The sequence below is a fragment of the Miniopterus natalensis genome, chromosome 5, assembly GCF_054644295.1.
Source record: "Miniopterus natalensis isolate mMinNat1 chromosome 5, mMinNat1.hap1, whole genome shotgun sequence".
NCBI lineage: Eukaryota > Metazoa > Chordata > Mammalia > Chiroptera > Miniopteridae > Miniopterus > Miniopterus natalensis.
In genome coordinates, this window is record NC_142085.1 from 10,442,170 (window position 1) to 10,460,036 (window position 17,867).

The window sequence follows — 17,867 nt, forward strand, 5'->3', positions numbered from 1 at the left end:
GGAGAAGCCTCCAGGCTGGTCCCCCAGCCGAGCTCCCTCCCCTGCCCCCTGCTGGGGTAAGGACCCTGCCTCCAACCTGGAGAGGAGAAGAGGGAAGGAGTGGGGAGGGTCTGCGTTGCCCACATTTGCATGACTCCCTGTCAGTCAGGGCACATACTGGGTTGCAGGTTGGATCCCCAGTCAGGACATGTGTGGGAAGCAACCAATCGATGTTTCTCTCTCTCCCTCTCTCTTCTTCTCTCTCTAAAATCAATAAATACATATATATATATTTAAATATATCTTTTATTGATTTCAGAGAGAGGAAAGGAGAGGGGGAGAGACAGATAGAAACATCAATGACGAGAGAGTCATTGATTGAGCCCACAACCCGGGCATGTGCCCTGACCGGGAATCAAACCCCGATCGCCTGGATCTTAGGTCGATGCTCAACCGCTGAGCCACACACCGCCGGGCAATAAAAATATATTTAAAAATAAATAAATAAATAAAAAGGTTTATAACTTGCAAAAAAATAAAAAGAAACCAGGCCAGCAGAGAAAGGGAAGGGAAAGTGCCCAGCCCCTCTGACTCCTGTTAACAGCCCCTACCTTTAGACCCCACCCCGCTTGCAGAAGTTCCATGAGCCACTGAGGCTCCAGCCTGGATGGGCAGTTCTCGTGGAGGGGCCCAGGGTCTTCTCTGTCACCCGGGGCCAGGACTGAACAAACAGTGGTGGGAGTGGGGACAGCGCCAGGACTCTGAGGCCCCTCTGCAGAGCTGGCTGAATGTCTGAGAACTCCAGGGCCAAAGGTGTCTGATGACCTACCCGTTGGACACAGCTGGCATGGGTTTGCCTGTCCTGGAATTCAGGCTGAAGGCTCCTATCCTGTGCAGAGAGGAAGAGAGAACATGTGTCATAAGCCAAGTACCCCTCTCCTGAGAGGCCAGGGCACTTGGCATCTGGATTCCTGAAGACAGGCTTCTGTTCCAGATCAAACATCAAAATAGGACCGAAAGCCATAGGTCAGGGGAAGGAGAGGTCTTCTTCCCAAACCCTGCTGTAAAGTCCTACCTCAAGGGTTCCCAAAGTGGGGTTCTGGGCCTGCAGCAACAGCATCAGTATCCTTTGGGAATGTGTTAGAAATGCAAATTCTCAGGCCTTCAGAGACCTGTGATCTGAAACCCTGGGGGTGGAGCCCAGCAGCCTGTGTTTGACAAGCCCCCCAGGGGATGCGGAGGCCTGCTGCAGTCTAAGAACCGCTGCTCAATCTGCTGCTTGACCTCTTCGAGCCTCAGTGTACAGGCTGTGAAGCAGGGAAGTACTGAGAGCATCCCATGAGATCACAGAAGCAAAACTGTCTGGCCCAGAACAGAGGCCTGGTGAACGAGAGCTGTTCACAGGCCTCGCCGAGAAGACAACTGCCCTTAGACACGTGACACCTCCAGTGGACAGAAGTGGCCCCTCTCCTTCAGCAACACCAAACATCTCCAGCAGCCTCCACCTGCCTACCCTTGAAGGCACAGCTCCCTAGGCATCTCCTACCCCAAGTCTTCCTCCGTCCTCCCAGGTATGCCCTTCACCAAAGGTGGAGCAGGTGACAGCGGGTAGAAACCAGGCCCAAGGGGCTCATAGGCTTTTGACCCAGGCAGTTGGGAGCTACAAAGGGCAGACACACATTCACCCCTGGGATCCCACATTCTATAAGCTTCAGAGCTCCTCAAACCTGGGTTTGCTCCCTGCGCTCAATAAATGATAGCAATTGCAATTATATCCAGTTAACCCAGAGGAAGTGAACTTTGGGGGGCAGGGAGGCCTTTCCAGGGCCCTGAAGTTACCACACAGTTACTGGGGGGTCAGAGACAAGGGCCTGGGAGAGAGACACCCCCCCCCCCACACACACACACACAATAGCAGGCTCTGCAGTTATCCATCACGGTGAGGGGACAGCATCCAGTGTGAACTTGGCAGAAGCAAGTTGGGGGTTGATGCCCAGCCCAGCCCAGCCTGGTTCCTATTTCCTGCCCACCCTGCAAATGATCTGCATGCTTATCCCAGTCTTTGGTTCTCTCTTGCCTGGGCCCTGCTCCTGGGGCTTCCTGAGAAATAGGGACAAGAGAAGTCACCTCCTCCACCTGGCCAGCCCTAACTGGTCCCTGAAGCCACCCTCAGACTCCTGCGTGAAGCCTTGAGTCTGCTCATTCCAGAGCCTGCTCAGAATGATGGCTTCCCCTAAGAGCACTCAAGGCCTTTGAATGCAGGCTGTCAGGGCAAGGAGAGAGGGGAGGGCCTTGCCACACCCAGCTCTGCCCACAAGGGTGAACAATCTGAGGAATGTGCTATGTGAGCAGAACCTCTGTTCAAACAAACCCCCGCTCTCCCGCTTCCGAGCTGTGTGGCCTTGGGCAAGTTACTTCCCCTCTCTGGGCTTTGTTGTTTTCCCCTCTACAAGGATAGAGGTGGGAGATTAGATAGCATCTCAGAGCCATCCTAGCAGTGTGGGCCTCTGATAACGGAGCTGGGGTCCCTCCAAGGTAACTGGGTTGAAAGTCCAGCAAGGGGAGGGCCCATGGGGTCTCCTAACTCCTAATCATGGCTCATGACTGGCTGGCTGCTTCTGCCCTCCTTGGAACCAGCCCTCCATGAGGCTGGGCAGGAAGGTGGCCCATCACTGAAGAAGGAGCTTAAACAGGCCCCACACTCCTCTACACTTACGTGAGGGGCTTTTCCAGGCGGCTCCCAGGGGATCCCACAATCTCTCCAAGGGTGCAGAAGGCTTGGCCCAGGAAATCCTGCATATCCAGGGTACAGAGAAGACCAGTATCACCCCCTCTGCTCACAGCCATCCCAGCACCCCCATCACCCCACCCCTGGAAGCATGATGGCTCTGAAATGACAGGACACAGCGCCAGACACACACTGTGTCACAGTGAAGCCTGAGCTGATTCAGAGCTCTGCATTTAAAAGACTTGCAGAATCGCTGGGCAGTCACAGGTGGAACTCACGTGTTTGGATAAGTCGGGGCTCTTCGAGTCAACGTCGTATCTGCAAGGAACACAGAGAGGTGGTGAGGGTGGCTGGGGGTCCTGCCCAATCCAGTCTGTGTCAGGACCTCTGCACCCCCCAAAACAGGCTCTGATCTCAGGACAGCTTGCACAGAGGGAGAGGTCAATGGGGACCTCTCCGTCGCCTGGGGAGAAAAGGGCTCCCAGAGGTGGAGCTAGAGTTGTCTCCAAGGTCTCTCTCAACCCCCACCCAGGTCAGGTAGCTGCTCAGTGTCTCCCACACTTAACTGAGAACAATGGGGGGTGCTTCGTTCCCTCTCCCCACCTTCCTTCCATCTCCTGATGAGGCTAGACTTCAGCTAATAGTCACTTTTACTCCAGGCCAGCCCGGGCTTCCTCTAACATCAGTGCCCCCCCTTCCCTGGTAAGGGGACCTGCCCGACCCCAGGTCCTCCAGCCCCACCTCCCATCACTGCTTCCTCCCCAGGAAGATGGTGCTCAGTCCTCAGCACCATCTTCCACTTACAGGTCGAAACGGAGGTTCTGCTTCTCCTCAAAGAAGTAATCCACGATGAACTTGCGCACAAAGTCGGGGTTGAGCGTGTTGTCGATGACTTCGGTGCGCCCGAACTGCAGAGAGACGGGGCGTGGACCTGGGTCCAGGCTGGGGGGCAGGGGAGCCCTGGGCTCGAGCCCTGCAGTCCTGGCCCTGGGTGGTAATGGAAGCTTCGCTCTCCTGGCCCCTGGCCCCACCCCAGCCGAGGGGAGAGCCCCCCCATCTAGCAGTGGGAATCGTCCGCACTGGCTCCAGCTTTACTCTCCCTCTCTACCAGGCTCCGCCCCAGTTGAGTGGTTCTGATGCCCGGGCACCTGAGCAGGCGCTTCACTGTCCCAGCTCCTGCCTCTGCCTCGGCTGCCTTCCCCCTGGCTCCTCTTCTCCGCCAGGGCCACGGCCTCCATCCCTTCAAGGTCCCTGGCTGATGCCGCCTCCTCCAGGAAACCTTCCTGATCCTTCCAGCCAGAGAGTTTTACCTCTCTCTGACCTGCCACTGGACTTGTGCCTGCCCTGTGACCACCATCCGTCCCTGGCTGATTCCAGTTAGGTGTGTACTTATTCGATGCCCCCCTGGAAATGCAAGGGCAGAGACAGGGCCGGCGGGAGCAGATCCCACCTCCTGGCATCCACACCCCTGTGTAATCTCTCCCCTTGCGCGTCGGCCGGACCTAGTGACTGTCTTCTAAAGAATAGGCTAGAGCACGAGTCCCTTCCAAGATTATGTTGTGAAGGACTATGGCTTCTGTCTTGGGTACCCTCTTTCGCTCTAGCTGGCTCCCCTTAAAGAAGGCAGCTGCTGTGTTGTCAGCTGCCCTGTGGAGAGGCCCATGTGGTAGGGAACTAAGGACGGCCAACCCATCCTAAGAACCACAATCCTACCAACAACCACTGACAACTTAGAAGTGGACCCTGCCCAGCTGAACCCCGTGATGACTGAGGCTCTGGCCAACACCCTTGACTATGGCCTTGTGAGGTAGAGGATCCCACAAAGCTGCCCCCAGATTCACGACCCTATTGTTTCAGTGGCTAAACTCTGGGCTAATTTGTTACACAGCAGTAGATAACTAATGCACAGACTTGACTTTCTTGGTATCCCCTGCAGCATATACTCTAGAATTTTTCAAACATTAGACACTCAATAATTGAATCCTGCCCAGCCGGGCATGGCTCAGAGGTTGAGCATTGACCTAGGATCCAGGAGATCGAGGTTCGATTCCCAGTCAGGGCACATGCCTAGGCTGTGGGCTCGCTCCCCAGTCAGGGGCATGCAGGAGGCAGCCGATCAATGACGACTCTCTCATCACTGTGTTTCAACTCTCTCTCTCTCCCCCTCTCCATTCCTTTCTCTGAAGTCAATAAAGATATATATATTTTAAAAATCATTGAAGTGTCAATTATTCATTAAAAAAATTGAATCCCATTGAACTCCCCCAGATGACTTAGGGAATCACTCCCCTCTTCTGAGCTCAGATGCAGGTCTCACCCCCAGAGGTTCTGATTCAATAGGTTTAGGGTGAGGCCTGAGAATCTGCATTTCTAAAAAATGCAGGCGATGCGGCCACTGCTGGCACAGGGACCTCCCTTTGAGAGCCACTAGGCGGCACTGTGGTACACGGAGCCCTGAGGTCCCAGGAGTCTTCCATGTCTGGGACAAGGGCAGTGTGGGCGTGACTCCAGGCCATCGATTCCACCAAAGCAGCTCTCTTACATCTGTTCAATACACTGGGCAGATGAGATTTTGTTTCAAGAAAGGGACATGGCTGCACATTAGAATCACTGGGGAAGTGTGAGATACTGAAATGTGCAAAAAAGCAGATTACTGGGTGCTCCGTTTCACATATTAGTCCAGATGTCTGACTTCACAGAGGTCTGCACCTTTCATGATCTTTGAGATACTTTACAGCTGTGTGAAATGCAAAAGCCATAGAGCAATGCAAACGATTCTTGTCTGCAGAAATGCAAATAAATTTAGTAAGGTAGTATGCAATTGATTATTACTCTCTCGCTATTGACCAGCTTTGTATCTATTTATAAATTCATTTCAGCACTCTGGGTTGCCCGTATGTGTGCTTTATTTGAATTATAGTAAGTCCTCATTTAATGTCATTCATAGGTTCGGTGACTTTAAGAGAAATGATGTATAATGAAACCGATTTTACCACAGGCAGTTAATCCCTATGGCATCTCACCAACATAACAAAACGACATTGAACAGAAGACCTTATTTGAGGACCTGTTATATTTGAACCAGTTGCAACATCTTACTGGTTCCCTCATTAATTAATGGGTTAAGTAAATCTTTTCCATGTGTTCATTTTGTATTTGTATGGGATTAATGATTTTACTTTTTAAAATAGGTATCCTTTAATAGGAGCTTTTTATTTATTTATTTATTTATTTATTTATTTATTTATTTATTTATTTTTTAAATTTTATTATTGTTTAAAATATTACAGATGTCCTTTTTTCTCCCCAATGACCCGTTCCACCCCGTTTAATAGGAGCTTTTTAAAAACACCCATGCTCAAGCCCCACCACAGACAAACTAAATCCAGATCTCAATGGGTGGGGCCTGAACAACTGTTTTTTTATAGTTTCCAAGGTGATTCTAATGTGCAGACGGAGTTGAGAACCAGTGATGGAGGAAGGAAGAAGGAACATTTACTGAGCCCCTGCTGAAGCTCAGTAAGCAAGTAGGTCATTATGTTATTCGATTCTCACAAAGGCCTTGTGAGTTATTTACCCATTTTACAAGTAAGGAAGCAGAATCAGAGAGGTTAAGTAACTTGCCCAAGGCCACACAGCCAAGCAGAGCTGGGATCTAAACCCAGGTATGTCTAACTCCAAAGCCCATTATAGGTATTTTTATCTCATCTAACTGACTGGCAGGAGTCTTCAAGCATTATAAAAATCAGATAAGATGAGTTTTACTTCACAAGCATTTACAGAAGCCCCACTGTGAGCAAGGCAATGGGGAGGACAAGTTGAATAAGGCTGGGTTCCTGCCCCACCCCCTAAATTCAGTTAAAATCTCATAATTATAACCCTTGTTCCAAAAGAGTTCCTGCATTTTCCTCTCCTGCTCATTCTAATTCTTAATACTTCCAGTCTTCAGACAAAAGGAACATTTCTAATGGCAGAATCTTCCAGGTAAACACCCCGGTTCACAAGAATCCTCTATTAAAGAAGGGCCACATCTCTTCCTCAGTGCATTGCCCTCCTCCCTCAAGCACCTTTAAAAATCCCTCCAGCAGGATTTGGGATAAACCCGAGTCCACAAGAAGCAAGCATTCTTTTGTGCACCCCTCCCTTCACCCCACTGCCAGCAGGCTCCAAGGAAAACACCCATTAGGGAAGATGACAGCTGCTTTTAAAATGGCACTTGAAGCTTCAATCGAGGGAAATTCCCTAGAGATTGAGCTCTGCTGGAGAAGAAAATGGAGTTCCCCTGGAAACAGCGCAGGGAGGGGGGCTCCAAGAGCCCCCGATATCTCCTAGAGCAGGAAAGGGGGCAAGCGAGCCAGGCTGGGCAGTGATGAATTATCAGGACTCTGGGGTAATTAGCATGTGCAGGGCACAAAGGACTGTGAAATCTACAACCCAGGGACTTACTAAAGATGTTTTATGGCCTTCATTACTTGAACTAATAGCAAAGGAAAAATAAGCAAAAACTTGGATTTTAAAAATCCAAGAAGCCACCAGGTCCCTATCAGGCCCAATTTATACCCCTATTAATTGCGGTAGGCACACAACTGAACTGATGGTCAAAGAAGTCAATGCGGCTGTATTTCATTCCACATAGAACTGTTGAGTCTTCCAGCGGGAAGGGACTTGGAGCAGTGAGGGATTAGCAGTGGGAAGCCCCCGGAGGCCTGTGATCCGACTGTTGTACTTGGGAAGGAGGGAAGGGTGGGTTAACCCCTCAGCACCTGTAATCAGAGCCAAGCTAGCCCTGAGCACTATTCCAGCTCCTTAGAAATACCTGTCCCTCCTTCCAGTCCTTTCGGAACCACTCTGTCCACACTCCAGGGTCTGAGGATGAGGGGGGGGCCTCACGTTGCTCACAGTCTGAGCACAGGCCACCAAACACCGGTGGACACAGGGAATCTCTGATCAACAAAGCTGAAGACAAGCCCCCAAATCTTTGTTTTACCAAGTGATTCTGATGCAGAGAGCCCTAGGGTAGGGGGGCAGGTGTGGACCGGGTAGGCTGTGGTGTGTAATTGGGGAAGGGGCTGAGCAATCAAGGAGGTGAGGGGGACCCCCGTGACCCCAGGGTCCAGGCAGTCCCCCAGTGGGGACAAAGAAAGAAAATACAGATGAGCCCTAGCCAGTTTGGCTCAGTGGTTGGAGCATGGCCTACTGACTGAAGGGTCTCAGGTTCAATTCCAGCCAAGGGCACGTACCTCAGTTGCAGGTTCGATCCCCCTGGTCAGTGGGCGAGCAGGAGGCAGCCAATCAATGTGTCTCTCTCACATCGATGTTTCTCTCTCTCTCTCCCTCCACACTCTCTGAAAAGCAGTGGAAAAAATATCCTCAGGCAAGGATTTTTAAAAAAAGAAGTCATGAAACCTCATGACTAAGCCCCGAGAATATCAATTCATCAGCATTAATTACATGTCACCAGCTCCAGCAAGACCCTCAAAGGGGAGACGGACTTGAAACTTCTCTGAGGACTAAATTAAATGGCTCTGGGGGGTGCTCTGCACCACACAGGTGTTGGGAGTTACGGGGGTAGGAGGGCAGCTGTCCCTCCAAACTGCCCTGGGACAAGCAAGGGCCAGTGCAGGGCTGAGAATGAGAACCCTGGTCAGGCAAGTAAGGCAAGGGACCCCAAGCAACGCGAAGTCTCCCACCACACGCGTCAACTCCGGCCAATGCCCAGAGCCAGGGGGTGCAAAGGGGCAGCTAGGCCAGGGGCCCAGGACCCCCACGGGCCACAGTCTGTTGCTTATCTACGTGAGACAACATGGAACCACTTCAGAGGCTGCATGTCCCCATTGCTAAAACAGAGCAAACCATTCCTTCTCCCGAGGAAGGCGGAAGGGAATGTGCGAGAAGCACTGTGCGGAGTGTCTGCTGCATGGTTGGTCTTCAGTACCTGTAATAACCCTCTCGTAGGCCTACTGCGTGCCAGCCACCAAGTGTTTTCCATATATTAATGTTCATGACACTCTTATGAGGCAGTACTATTATTATTCCCATTTTACAGATAAATTAACTCAGATAAAACGCAGAGACACTGAGGGACTTGCTCAAGGTCACACAGCAAATGGGTGGTAGGGAGAGGATTTGAACCCAGGCACATTTGGCTCCAAATCAATAAGGAATTGAGGTTGTCACTAACCAAGAAGAGGTTAATCCTATGAATGAGGCTGGAACTATGTCCCACCCAGTCCCGTTGTTTTCCCACCACCAGCCCAACCTCTGAACTTCTTCGGTGCCTACTGTCCCTTCCACCCTGTTGACTCTTCCTGTGGGGTCTGGATGGTTCTACAGGTCAGGTGGCGCAGGCGAGTGCTCTCCACCTTGGCTCACCACCAACCCACCTCCGACCCCTACACACACACACACACACACACACACAGTCCTGGTCCCTCCTGTCATTTCCATAAACATTCATTGATTACAAAGTTGACTTAGAACCTAAAGATCTCAGAGCCAGAAGGAACCAAATCTCAACCAATGAGAAGAGAGAGGCAGGAGAGGGGCTTGGGGTGTTCTGACAGAGGTCACACTGCTAATTAGGAAAAGGGCTGTGACAAGAGCTGAGGTCACAGCAGTGCCCCGTTCTTCCAGAAGCCTGTCAATGCCCCTCTCTCAGGTTTCTTCCTTCCATCAAATCCTCCGCCACCACCTTGTATCGTGACTACTCCTCTTCAAAACACTTCCACACATTTAACACCCCACTGACCCTGTGGAGCCCATATTATTGCCATCCCCACTTTACAGAGGAGGAACAGAGCTCCTGGAGGCCAAAGGACCTCCCAGCGGCTCCCAGCTGTGGGGGTGGGGTCCAAGGCTCCCAGGAGGGACAGAGTCGCAGCGGTTCCTGCCTCAGTAATGAGTGGGTGGCTTTGCAAGCCTGAACAATCTTAACGTCCCCTGATTTAAGCAGCTCTCGCCTTTTTACAAATTACAGCTGGATGAAGCTTTGGAGACCTCCTCCCAGCTGCAAAGCACCCAGAGGCTAAGCAGGCCGCGGACAGAGGGGGGGCTGGCAGGCTGCTCTGCACCTCGAAGCTGCACCCTTCCCCCGCCAGAGCGGCCCAGTGATTTTCCTATATTATCGATGGCTCCTTTCTGGGGATTCTAAAAGCCCTGCTGCAGAGCCCAGCCCTGGCCCCTCGTGAGTCATGCTCACCGAGATTAAAATCGGAGGCCAGAAAGCTGTCCAACTTAAACAGAGAAGGAAAAGGGAATGTGTGTGCTCTAGGAACAGGGCCAGGGTGGGTGCCCAGGGCAGGGCACCAGGAGGGCCAGAGGTCTGGACACCGGAAAGAGGGCCTGGGTTGCGGAGAGGGGCATAGAGGGCCTGTTTCCATGCCAGGACCTGCCATCATCTTGGATCTGGAAAGTTCTCTCAGGTTCTCACACTGGAGGGGCCCAGGATTCTGTAGCCACCCCTCCCTGTAGAGTGAGGAAGACCAGAACCAGAGTGAGGAAGGGGCTTGCCCAAGGTCACACAGGGGGCACCGGGACTTCTGGGCCTGCGGCCTCCCAGACTGCTCCCTGTTTTGTTAGGCCTCTAAGTGAGAAAGGGCAGCGGTGAGTGAGGAGACTGGGGCTCCAAAGGCCTTCCCAGCGCCCAGGACCGGACAGAGAAGGTTCCCTCTCTGGCCGCAAACATCAGCAGCAGCCTGTGAAAATTTACCAAGCTTATAATGAAAGACTTCCTGCCTAAAAGCTTAGTTCTTAATTAGCCACTGTTCCAGATAATCTGTTAAATCATCCCAGCTCCTGGGGAAATAACCCTTTTACCAATGAGCGTGGCTGCCAAGCTGCTGGCAAGACACTCTCCACCATCGCGTCCCCTGGTGGCTGGACCCCTGAGCCTTGGGCCTGGCTGCGGGGAGAGGGGCCGAGCAGCCTCCCCTAAAGACACCCCAAAAAGGCTATAGCTCCTAACAAATGGCCTCAGGATGTCTGAAATACCATCAGTGGTTCCTTCTTGCAGGTAAAGCACTGGTTTCTAATTCAGGGCTTCCTTCTTTTTTTTTTTAAATTCTTACCTCAGGATATGTTTTTATTGATTTTAGAGAGAGGAAGGAGATTGGTTGCCTCCCATACACACCCCGACTGGGGATCGAACCCGAAACCTAGGTATATCCCTGACCTGTAATCGAACCCGCCACCTTTTGGTGTACAGGACAGCGCTCCAACCAATTGCACCACTGGCCAGGGCTCACTCAGGGCTTCTTATAAGGGCCATTATTGAACATTTCCTGCATGCCAGGCACTTTACCTGAATTAGCTCATCTAATCCTCACAAATGGCTCCTAAGCCTGAGCACTTGCCAAAGAGCCCCAGCTGGGAAGGTGGCAGCCCGGATTTGGACCCAGTCACCTTGACTTTGGAGCCCACGCTCTCAACAGCTCAGCCACAAGTGTAAAGTGCACCTGGGCACTGACACAAAAGAGTAAACAGACTGATCAGCCGCCGAGGGGCCCGGCCTTGGACCTCGGGGAGGGTGGTTACTAGGACATCAGACTCCTCTCTCCAGATGGAATCTCGGGGCTCCCGTCTAATGTATTATCCAGAACTAGCAAACGCCTCTGCCGAATGGGGGGCGGGGCAGCAGGAGTCACACACAGATCCACAGTTGGCCCCTGAGGCACCCCATTAAACTTGGAGCTAGGAAAGGCCCCTCTGCAAGTCCAGGCCTGGACAGATGGGAGGGGCGGGGGCCTGGACCACGTCACCCCCAGCTCTGCCACTCTCTAGCTGAGTCACAGGGCAAAGCAAGGACCCCTCCACGCCTCCTGCTTCCTCACCTAGGGTGTGGCGAGGGCTGGGGTGGGGTTAATGGGGTGCTGCTGACAGGGAGACCTCACAGGGAGGTAGGAATGTCAGCTGTCCTATTGGAGGAGTGGCTGCAGAGGGGACAGAGCCTCCCGCAGCTTTGTTTGATCATAGTACATAATTACAATATTTACAAGTATTGGGCATAGCCAGGAGCTCTGCTGAGTGATTCTGTCATTTAGTCCCCCCACAGTCCAATGAGCAGGCATTGGGGGCCCATTTTACTGATGAAAGCCAAAGCTCAGAGAGGTTAAAGGAAGCGGCAGAGTAAGGATTTGAAGGAACACGGGACAGAGCCTCACTGTGCCATAATGGCTTCTGAAGCCCCAACCTTAAAAGTAGGTGCCCAGGACCCATTTGCTCCCCAAGCCAGGCCTTGGTCTTGAAAATTCACCTGCATGACAAGAACAAAGAACCCTAAAGGCTGCCCAAGGGACCCAAGGCTCAAGAGGGGCCGTTCTTTGCAGACTCCTCTCTGCAGAAAGGGGAGAGTCTGAAAGCCAACCCAACCTCCTGAGGGGCTTGTCTCCTGCTTTGGGCTTTGGCAATAAAAACAGTAAATTTTTTGCTAAAGGTCTATGTCGAATGGCTGAGGTCAATTCCTGTGTTGTTCATCAGGGATCCCCAATTGGGCTCACAGCTCCGTAGGTGGAGGGTCATTTTATTTCAAACTCTTGGCCATTAGACAAACTGGATGCCCACTGCCCTTGCCCACCACAGTCTCATCCCAGGACCTCCACAAGACCACTAACTGTCTCTATTTCTTCCTTTTCCCCTGCAATCCACTCCACACACAGTGGCCAGAGGAGTCTTTCTGAAACACAGATTAGGCTGCATCACTCCCTTGCTCAAAACCCTCAACTAGCCTCCTGTCACACTTAGAGCAGCATCTGAGCTCCTACATGGCCTGTGAGGCCCTACAGGATCTGCCCCTGCCAACCTCTGTGGCCACATCCCCCACTGACCTCATTGCTCACATCACTCAACCTATACTGGCCCACTTTGTTCGTTGAGTGTAGTGAGCTTGTTCCCATCTCAGGGCTTTTGCACTTGCTGTTCCTTCCGCCTGGAACACCCCCCTCCCAGACTTATGCATGTCACTACTCAGGACTAAACTCCAGTGTCACCAGCCCCTCAGAAGGGCCTCCTTCAACCTCCCTAGCTAAAGCAGCCCCTTCTCCCTGGTCACTCTCTCTCATTACACTTTTTCACAGTACTTTATCAATCAGTACCTGAAATTACCCAGTTTCTTTGCTGACTACATTAAACCTCTCCAGAGCAGGGACTCTGCCTGTCTTGTTCTCCACTATGTGCCTGGATTAGTGTATGGCATATAGTAGGTGCTCAATAAATGTTTGTTCACTGGCTGCTAAAACTGTGATTAAATCCCTTTGAAAACTGATTAAATCTAAGACCTTATATTCCCAACAGGATTCCCAGTGGGGTGCCACCCCCCCCCCCAGCTGACCTCTCACCTTCCTCCAGTCTGACTTTGGCCCAAAGTCAAATTTAGTCACTGCCATCTCGTGGGCACACAAGGCATTCTCACCTCTAGGCTTTGCTCATGTCAGGCCCCATTCCCACAATGCCCTTTCTTTCTCCACCATCCTTCAAGTGCCACCTCTTCCAGGGAGCCTCCCCAGCCCTCCTGGATCTCTCCCTGCTGTGAAGTACTGACAATTCACCTCTAAACTACTAGGGTGGCTCTTGAGCTAGTTACGGTCTGAAACTTGGGGCTTCCTAGAGGATCTGTTCTAATGCAGTTATCAAGATGAAGGAAACGAGGCTTTTAAATCCTTTTATATCTGTGTCTGTTTTCCCCAGCTCCCTGTAAGGTCTCTGAGGGCAGGGAACTCCCTGCTTTGCACCCAGGAGGATACCAGAGTGTTGTCTTCAAGTCACTTCTCTTCTGGCCTCCACGCTCCTATCTATAGAATGGATTACCTGAGATAAAGTATGTAAACTGTCTGGCACATTGTCTGTACCCAGAGCCCATAGATGATACTATTAACAAGAGCTGTCTATTACCAAGTGCCTACCTGGCTCTTCCGGCTTATCCTAAGTTACCTCTAATCCTTAGACAATCCAGCAGGCAAATATTGCTCGTAACCCACTTTACATGTGAGGAAACTGAGGCTCAGAGAGGATAAGTGTCTAGTACAAGGTCACACAGCTCTAAGTACCAAGGCCCTGACACAAAGCCAGGTCTGTGACTCCCAAGAACTGCCCAAGACACATCGTCCTCTGGTTCAGTGGGGAGAGAACCCTGGTCTCCTAGCCGCATCCTCTGGGGCCAGTTTCTGTGCCTCTCTGGGTCCGGGGATAACCTGTACCCGGCCACAGAGTCATCATAAGAACCAGGGATGCTGAGTAGGAGGTGCCGGGCACACAGCAGGCACTCAGTAAAGGATGCCTGTTGTTACTCAGCAGATGTTCTGACATCTTAGTTGACTTCATTCTCTGATTCTTAAACAATCGGAGTCATTGAGAGCAGTCTGGGATTCTGGGAGAGGGTGTCTGGGGGCTCGGAGAGCGCCGAAGATGGGCAGAGTCGGATAAAGGCACAGATGTGGCTGGAGGGTGTCCCCTGCAGGGACAGAGTGAGGGTGGGAAGTTCCCCAGACTGTCTGGATGCAGGGGGAGGGACAGAGCAAGGTAAGAGGCAGGTAACGGGCCATGCGGTAGGGTGGGAAAGGCCTGGGGTCAAATAGCTTGGGTCTTGTTTTATTGTCTATAATCTATTATTTTAAATTAGTTTTCAAATGAGTTTCATCCATCTGAGGCATGGGAGTTACATTTGAAAGATGCTAACTAGGAGGCCTCACCTCAAGTACATGGTGCTGGAGAACCCTATTAGCAGAGGGACGTTAGCAATGATTTTTCACAGCCAACAGGCAGGTGCGGAGACAGGGGATGGCTACAAGTGTCCAGCGAGCACTTAGGCCTTGCCGGGCGAGAGAATCTGCAGAGATCAGCGCCTCCAGTGAGCCGCTCAGGCACGAGGCGGGTGCTGGGACCTCACTGAGCTTATAAGGACAGGAGTGTGACTGGGAGCCACTTGCTCGCGTTAGATTAGTCTAAACTAACCTTTAGACCGTATGAAATTGTCAGCATTTTCAAACTGCAAATCTCTGTGGGTAAACCTAACCTGCTGGTGCATGTGGCAGAAACTGGCCCGGGTGCTGCTCTGGTGGCTGCACGGGCCCCGGTGTCGAGGTCGTGCAGAGCAGAGCTGTGCCCGTAGCCGCCTCTGACTGTGGGCGGAGGCTGGTATCTGCCCTGAAGGCCCGACAGCTGTGGATGGCCAGCAGGGTTAGAGGGCCTGGTAGCCGATGTGAGTCCCCACCCTGCCCCAATGAGGGTATCCAAGTAGGAAAGATTCTGATGCCAGGCTACGAGGTAGATGTTTCATCTCTAGGTAAACCCCTGGGCTGTGGTTTTGAGAACCACTGGAACCAGGGAAAAGCCTTTTTCTGTTCAGGGGAGAGAAGGGATGTTGTCTGCCAGGGGTGAGTGTGGGGTGACCTTCAGAGACACAGCAGGGAGCATGGTGGGGGTCTGGAAGGGGGCAGGAGCCAGAAAGGCCACCACTCAGAAAGGCAAGGTCTCATGGGCAGGCTGAGAGGAGATGCCCCCAAACTACACCAGGAGAGGATAGGGCACTGGAGAGACAGAAATGGGGATCCCGCACTACCGGCAGCCACCTCCTGGCAGCCAGTGTGCCAAGGTGCTCCGTCAGTCAGGACACAGCAATGATGGTATCCCTGGGTTCAGTCATTCCTGGAAGAGCCCCTGATGAGACACCTGCCCACACAGGGTTGGGACACTTCCCTTCCAGCCCCCCTCTTCTGTGAAGCTCTCACTCCTTGGTCCCCAGGTGCTGCAGCCCAGGCTGAGCAGGGGACTCGGGTTTTACAGGAAGCCTGAGTATTCAGGATGGTCGGTGTCACTCTGCACTCCTCATGAGGACAGGCTTGGATTAGGTCATGGGACCTCCAAGTGTGGCCACTTCCACGCTTGGTGACTGAGCGCCTAAGTACTCAAGCTGGGCAACACCACATCACAACTGATACTTTCTCAGGCATTATCTTCTTTAGTCTCCTAACCCCATTTTACAGGTGAGTACGCTGAGACTGGGAGAAAGCAAATACCTCACCCAGGTCACAGCCAATATTGGACCTGGGATGGGAATGCAGGGTTTTGGACTTCAAGTTCAGGGCTTCGTCTGACAAGGCATTTAACTACTATTGGTGATGTCCTTAGGGACCATATACAGAAAATAGGATGGATTATAACAAGTTATGCAGATCCCAGGTGGCTGAACAGCACACCCCAAAGGCCAACTAGAGAGCTGAGGTCAACCTGGGGAAAGGTCTCTAGCGAGGACCACAGCACCCCAGCCCGTTCAGCCGCTCACCATTCGTGTGGGTGACAACAGCCGGCCCAAGACCAGGAGACAGAACCAAGATCTGGATGCACAGTCATAACTCAACATGATCTTCACAGGCCACACAACAGACTGAATCTACCAAAGGACCCACAATGGAGATAAAATCACATTTAGATTCAAAAACTCAGTTTCCAGGTCTGAGCTGAGGGAATCCTTTGTGAACAGCAGCTCATGTGAGAGACCTGCCCCCAAACTCAATACGAAGTTGGAGACAACTGTCACAGAGGCCGGTGGAATGCTAGACAGCGTGGACAGATGTACAACCCTGAGAAAGGCACAGAATGCGGAGATCTAGGGAGGAGCTCATGGTCTAGTCCAAGCCCCTGTGAGGAGGCAGCCAGCCCATGACGCTCTGGGCTAGACAAGCGGACACACCTTGGGAAGGACACTGAAGAATGGACCTGTAGCCCCGCCAGGTGGCTCAGTTGGTTGGAGTGTCGTCCCATGCACCCAAAGGTTGTGGTTTCGATCCTGGTCAGGGCACATATCCAGGTTGCAGGTTCCATTCCCAGTTGGGGCACGTGGGGAGGCAACCGATCGCTGTTTCTCTGATGAAAAAACAGCAGCAATGGGTGTGTGTTCCAGGAGGGGTCGAGGGGAGTGTGCCCAGACTGGTAAAGCGGCAAGAGACTGCGACATAAACAGGAACTACTGATAGAAATGCCACATTCTAAGGCTGCCCCAAAACTGGCCAACAGGGCCCCCTGAGCGGTCTTCAGATGTTGAGGGAAAGAACACGTGGGAGGGAAAATCCACTTAACTTCATCTAAGGAGGAAAGAATTAGGAACAAGTGGAATGTCACCCTGTATGTATAAACCTGTTACCGTTTTTACAACGTCATGTTTAGAAAACCACTTTCACATCAGCCTCTCTGGGCTCAGTTTCCTCCTCTGTGAAATGGGGCCAATGACAATGGTAAATAATAACAGCACCTCCCCCATAGGGCGTAGCGAGGATTAAACGACACTGTGAGGGCTGAGAACAGAGCCTGGCTCTGCACTGTTACCCGGTGTGTGCTACCAGCACTACTTGCTGCACTGTTACCCCCCCAACTGAAAGGGAGCCCAGCTGGTGTGAACAGTGCCTGGTGCCCTTTTTGTCCCCAGCATCCTCCCTGTCACACAGTAGGTGCCCAACACATGCTCATGGGGACAAAGTTATGGGAAGGCACATATCAAGGTGCTCCGAGGATATTATTCCAAATATTTAGCAATGAACTATCATTCCCAGCTTGTTAAAATGTTCGATGGGCTGAGGTTACTCAGAAATAGACTGAGTGCTCCGGCAGGGACGGGTGGCTGTGCCAGTTGGCGCCACGTGCCCTTCAGGTGGTATGAGTCAATCAGCAGGACACCCTAAGATTTGAGATGCCCATGTCCTCCTTACCGACTGGCCCCCAGCCAGGACAACCACCTGGCAGGGGAGGGACAAGGACCATCCCCCACACACTTTTCAAGTGGGACCCTTCTCACCCGGCCACCCTGCCTTCCCCGGGGACATGCGGAAGGCCCTTGCAGACTTGATGCAAATAGCGCTTGATTTCCTGGGCTAAAATCACATCTCCAGTCAATTTTCATAAAATGCAGTGACAGATTTAGGTGCTGGGAGGATGGAGCTTTCTCAGAGGCATTAAAATGGCCTAAATGGTTAAAATCAGCTGAAACCCGGCAGGCAGGGGCTACGAGAACAGCTTTCATCCTTCTGCGGCCTTGTGTGAACCCGGGGTCAGGCCCTGCCTAGAGGAACCCTGGGCCTGCACTTGACACCCTCTGGCCATAGGATGACTGTCCCTCGGCCAAGATTCCGCTCACAGACGGTTTGCAATGAACTAGCAGGTGGTCCGGCGGCAAAGG

General features: G+C 52.2%; 1 protein-coding gene across 2 annotated transcripts in view; it reads right to left on the reverse strand.

Annotated features, from left to right (window-relative positions):
* Positions 1–17,867, reverse strand: part of CPNE5 (copine 5) — an 82,116-nt gene that overhangs the window by 46,455 nt on the left and 17,794 nt on the right. For both annotated transcript variants that reach the window (XM_016223766.2, XM_087817366.1), the window contains exons 4-7: positions 3,512–3,615; positions 2,986–3,025; positions 2,696–2,772; positions 809–868 (exon numbers count right to left, since the gene is read on the reverse strand). In XM_016223766.2, the coding sequence (XP_016079252.2) occupies positions 809–868; positions 2,696–2,772; positions 2,986–3,025; positions 3,512–3,615 (281 nt within the window). The remainder of the gene's footprint in view (positions 1–808; positions 869–2,695; positions 2,773–2,985; positions 3,026–3,511; positions 3,616–17,867) is intronic.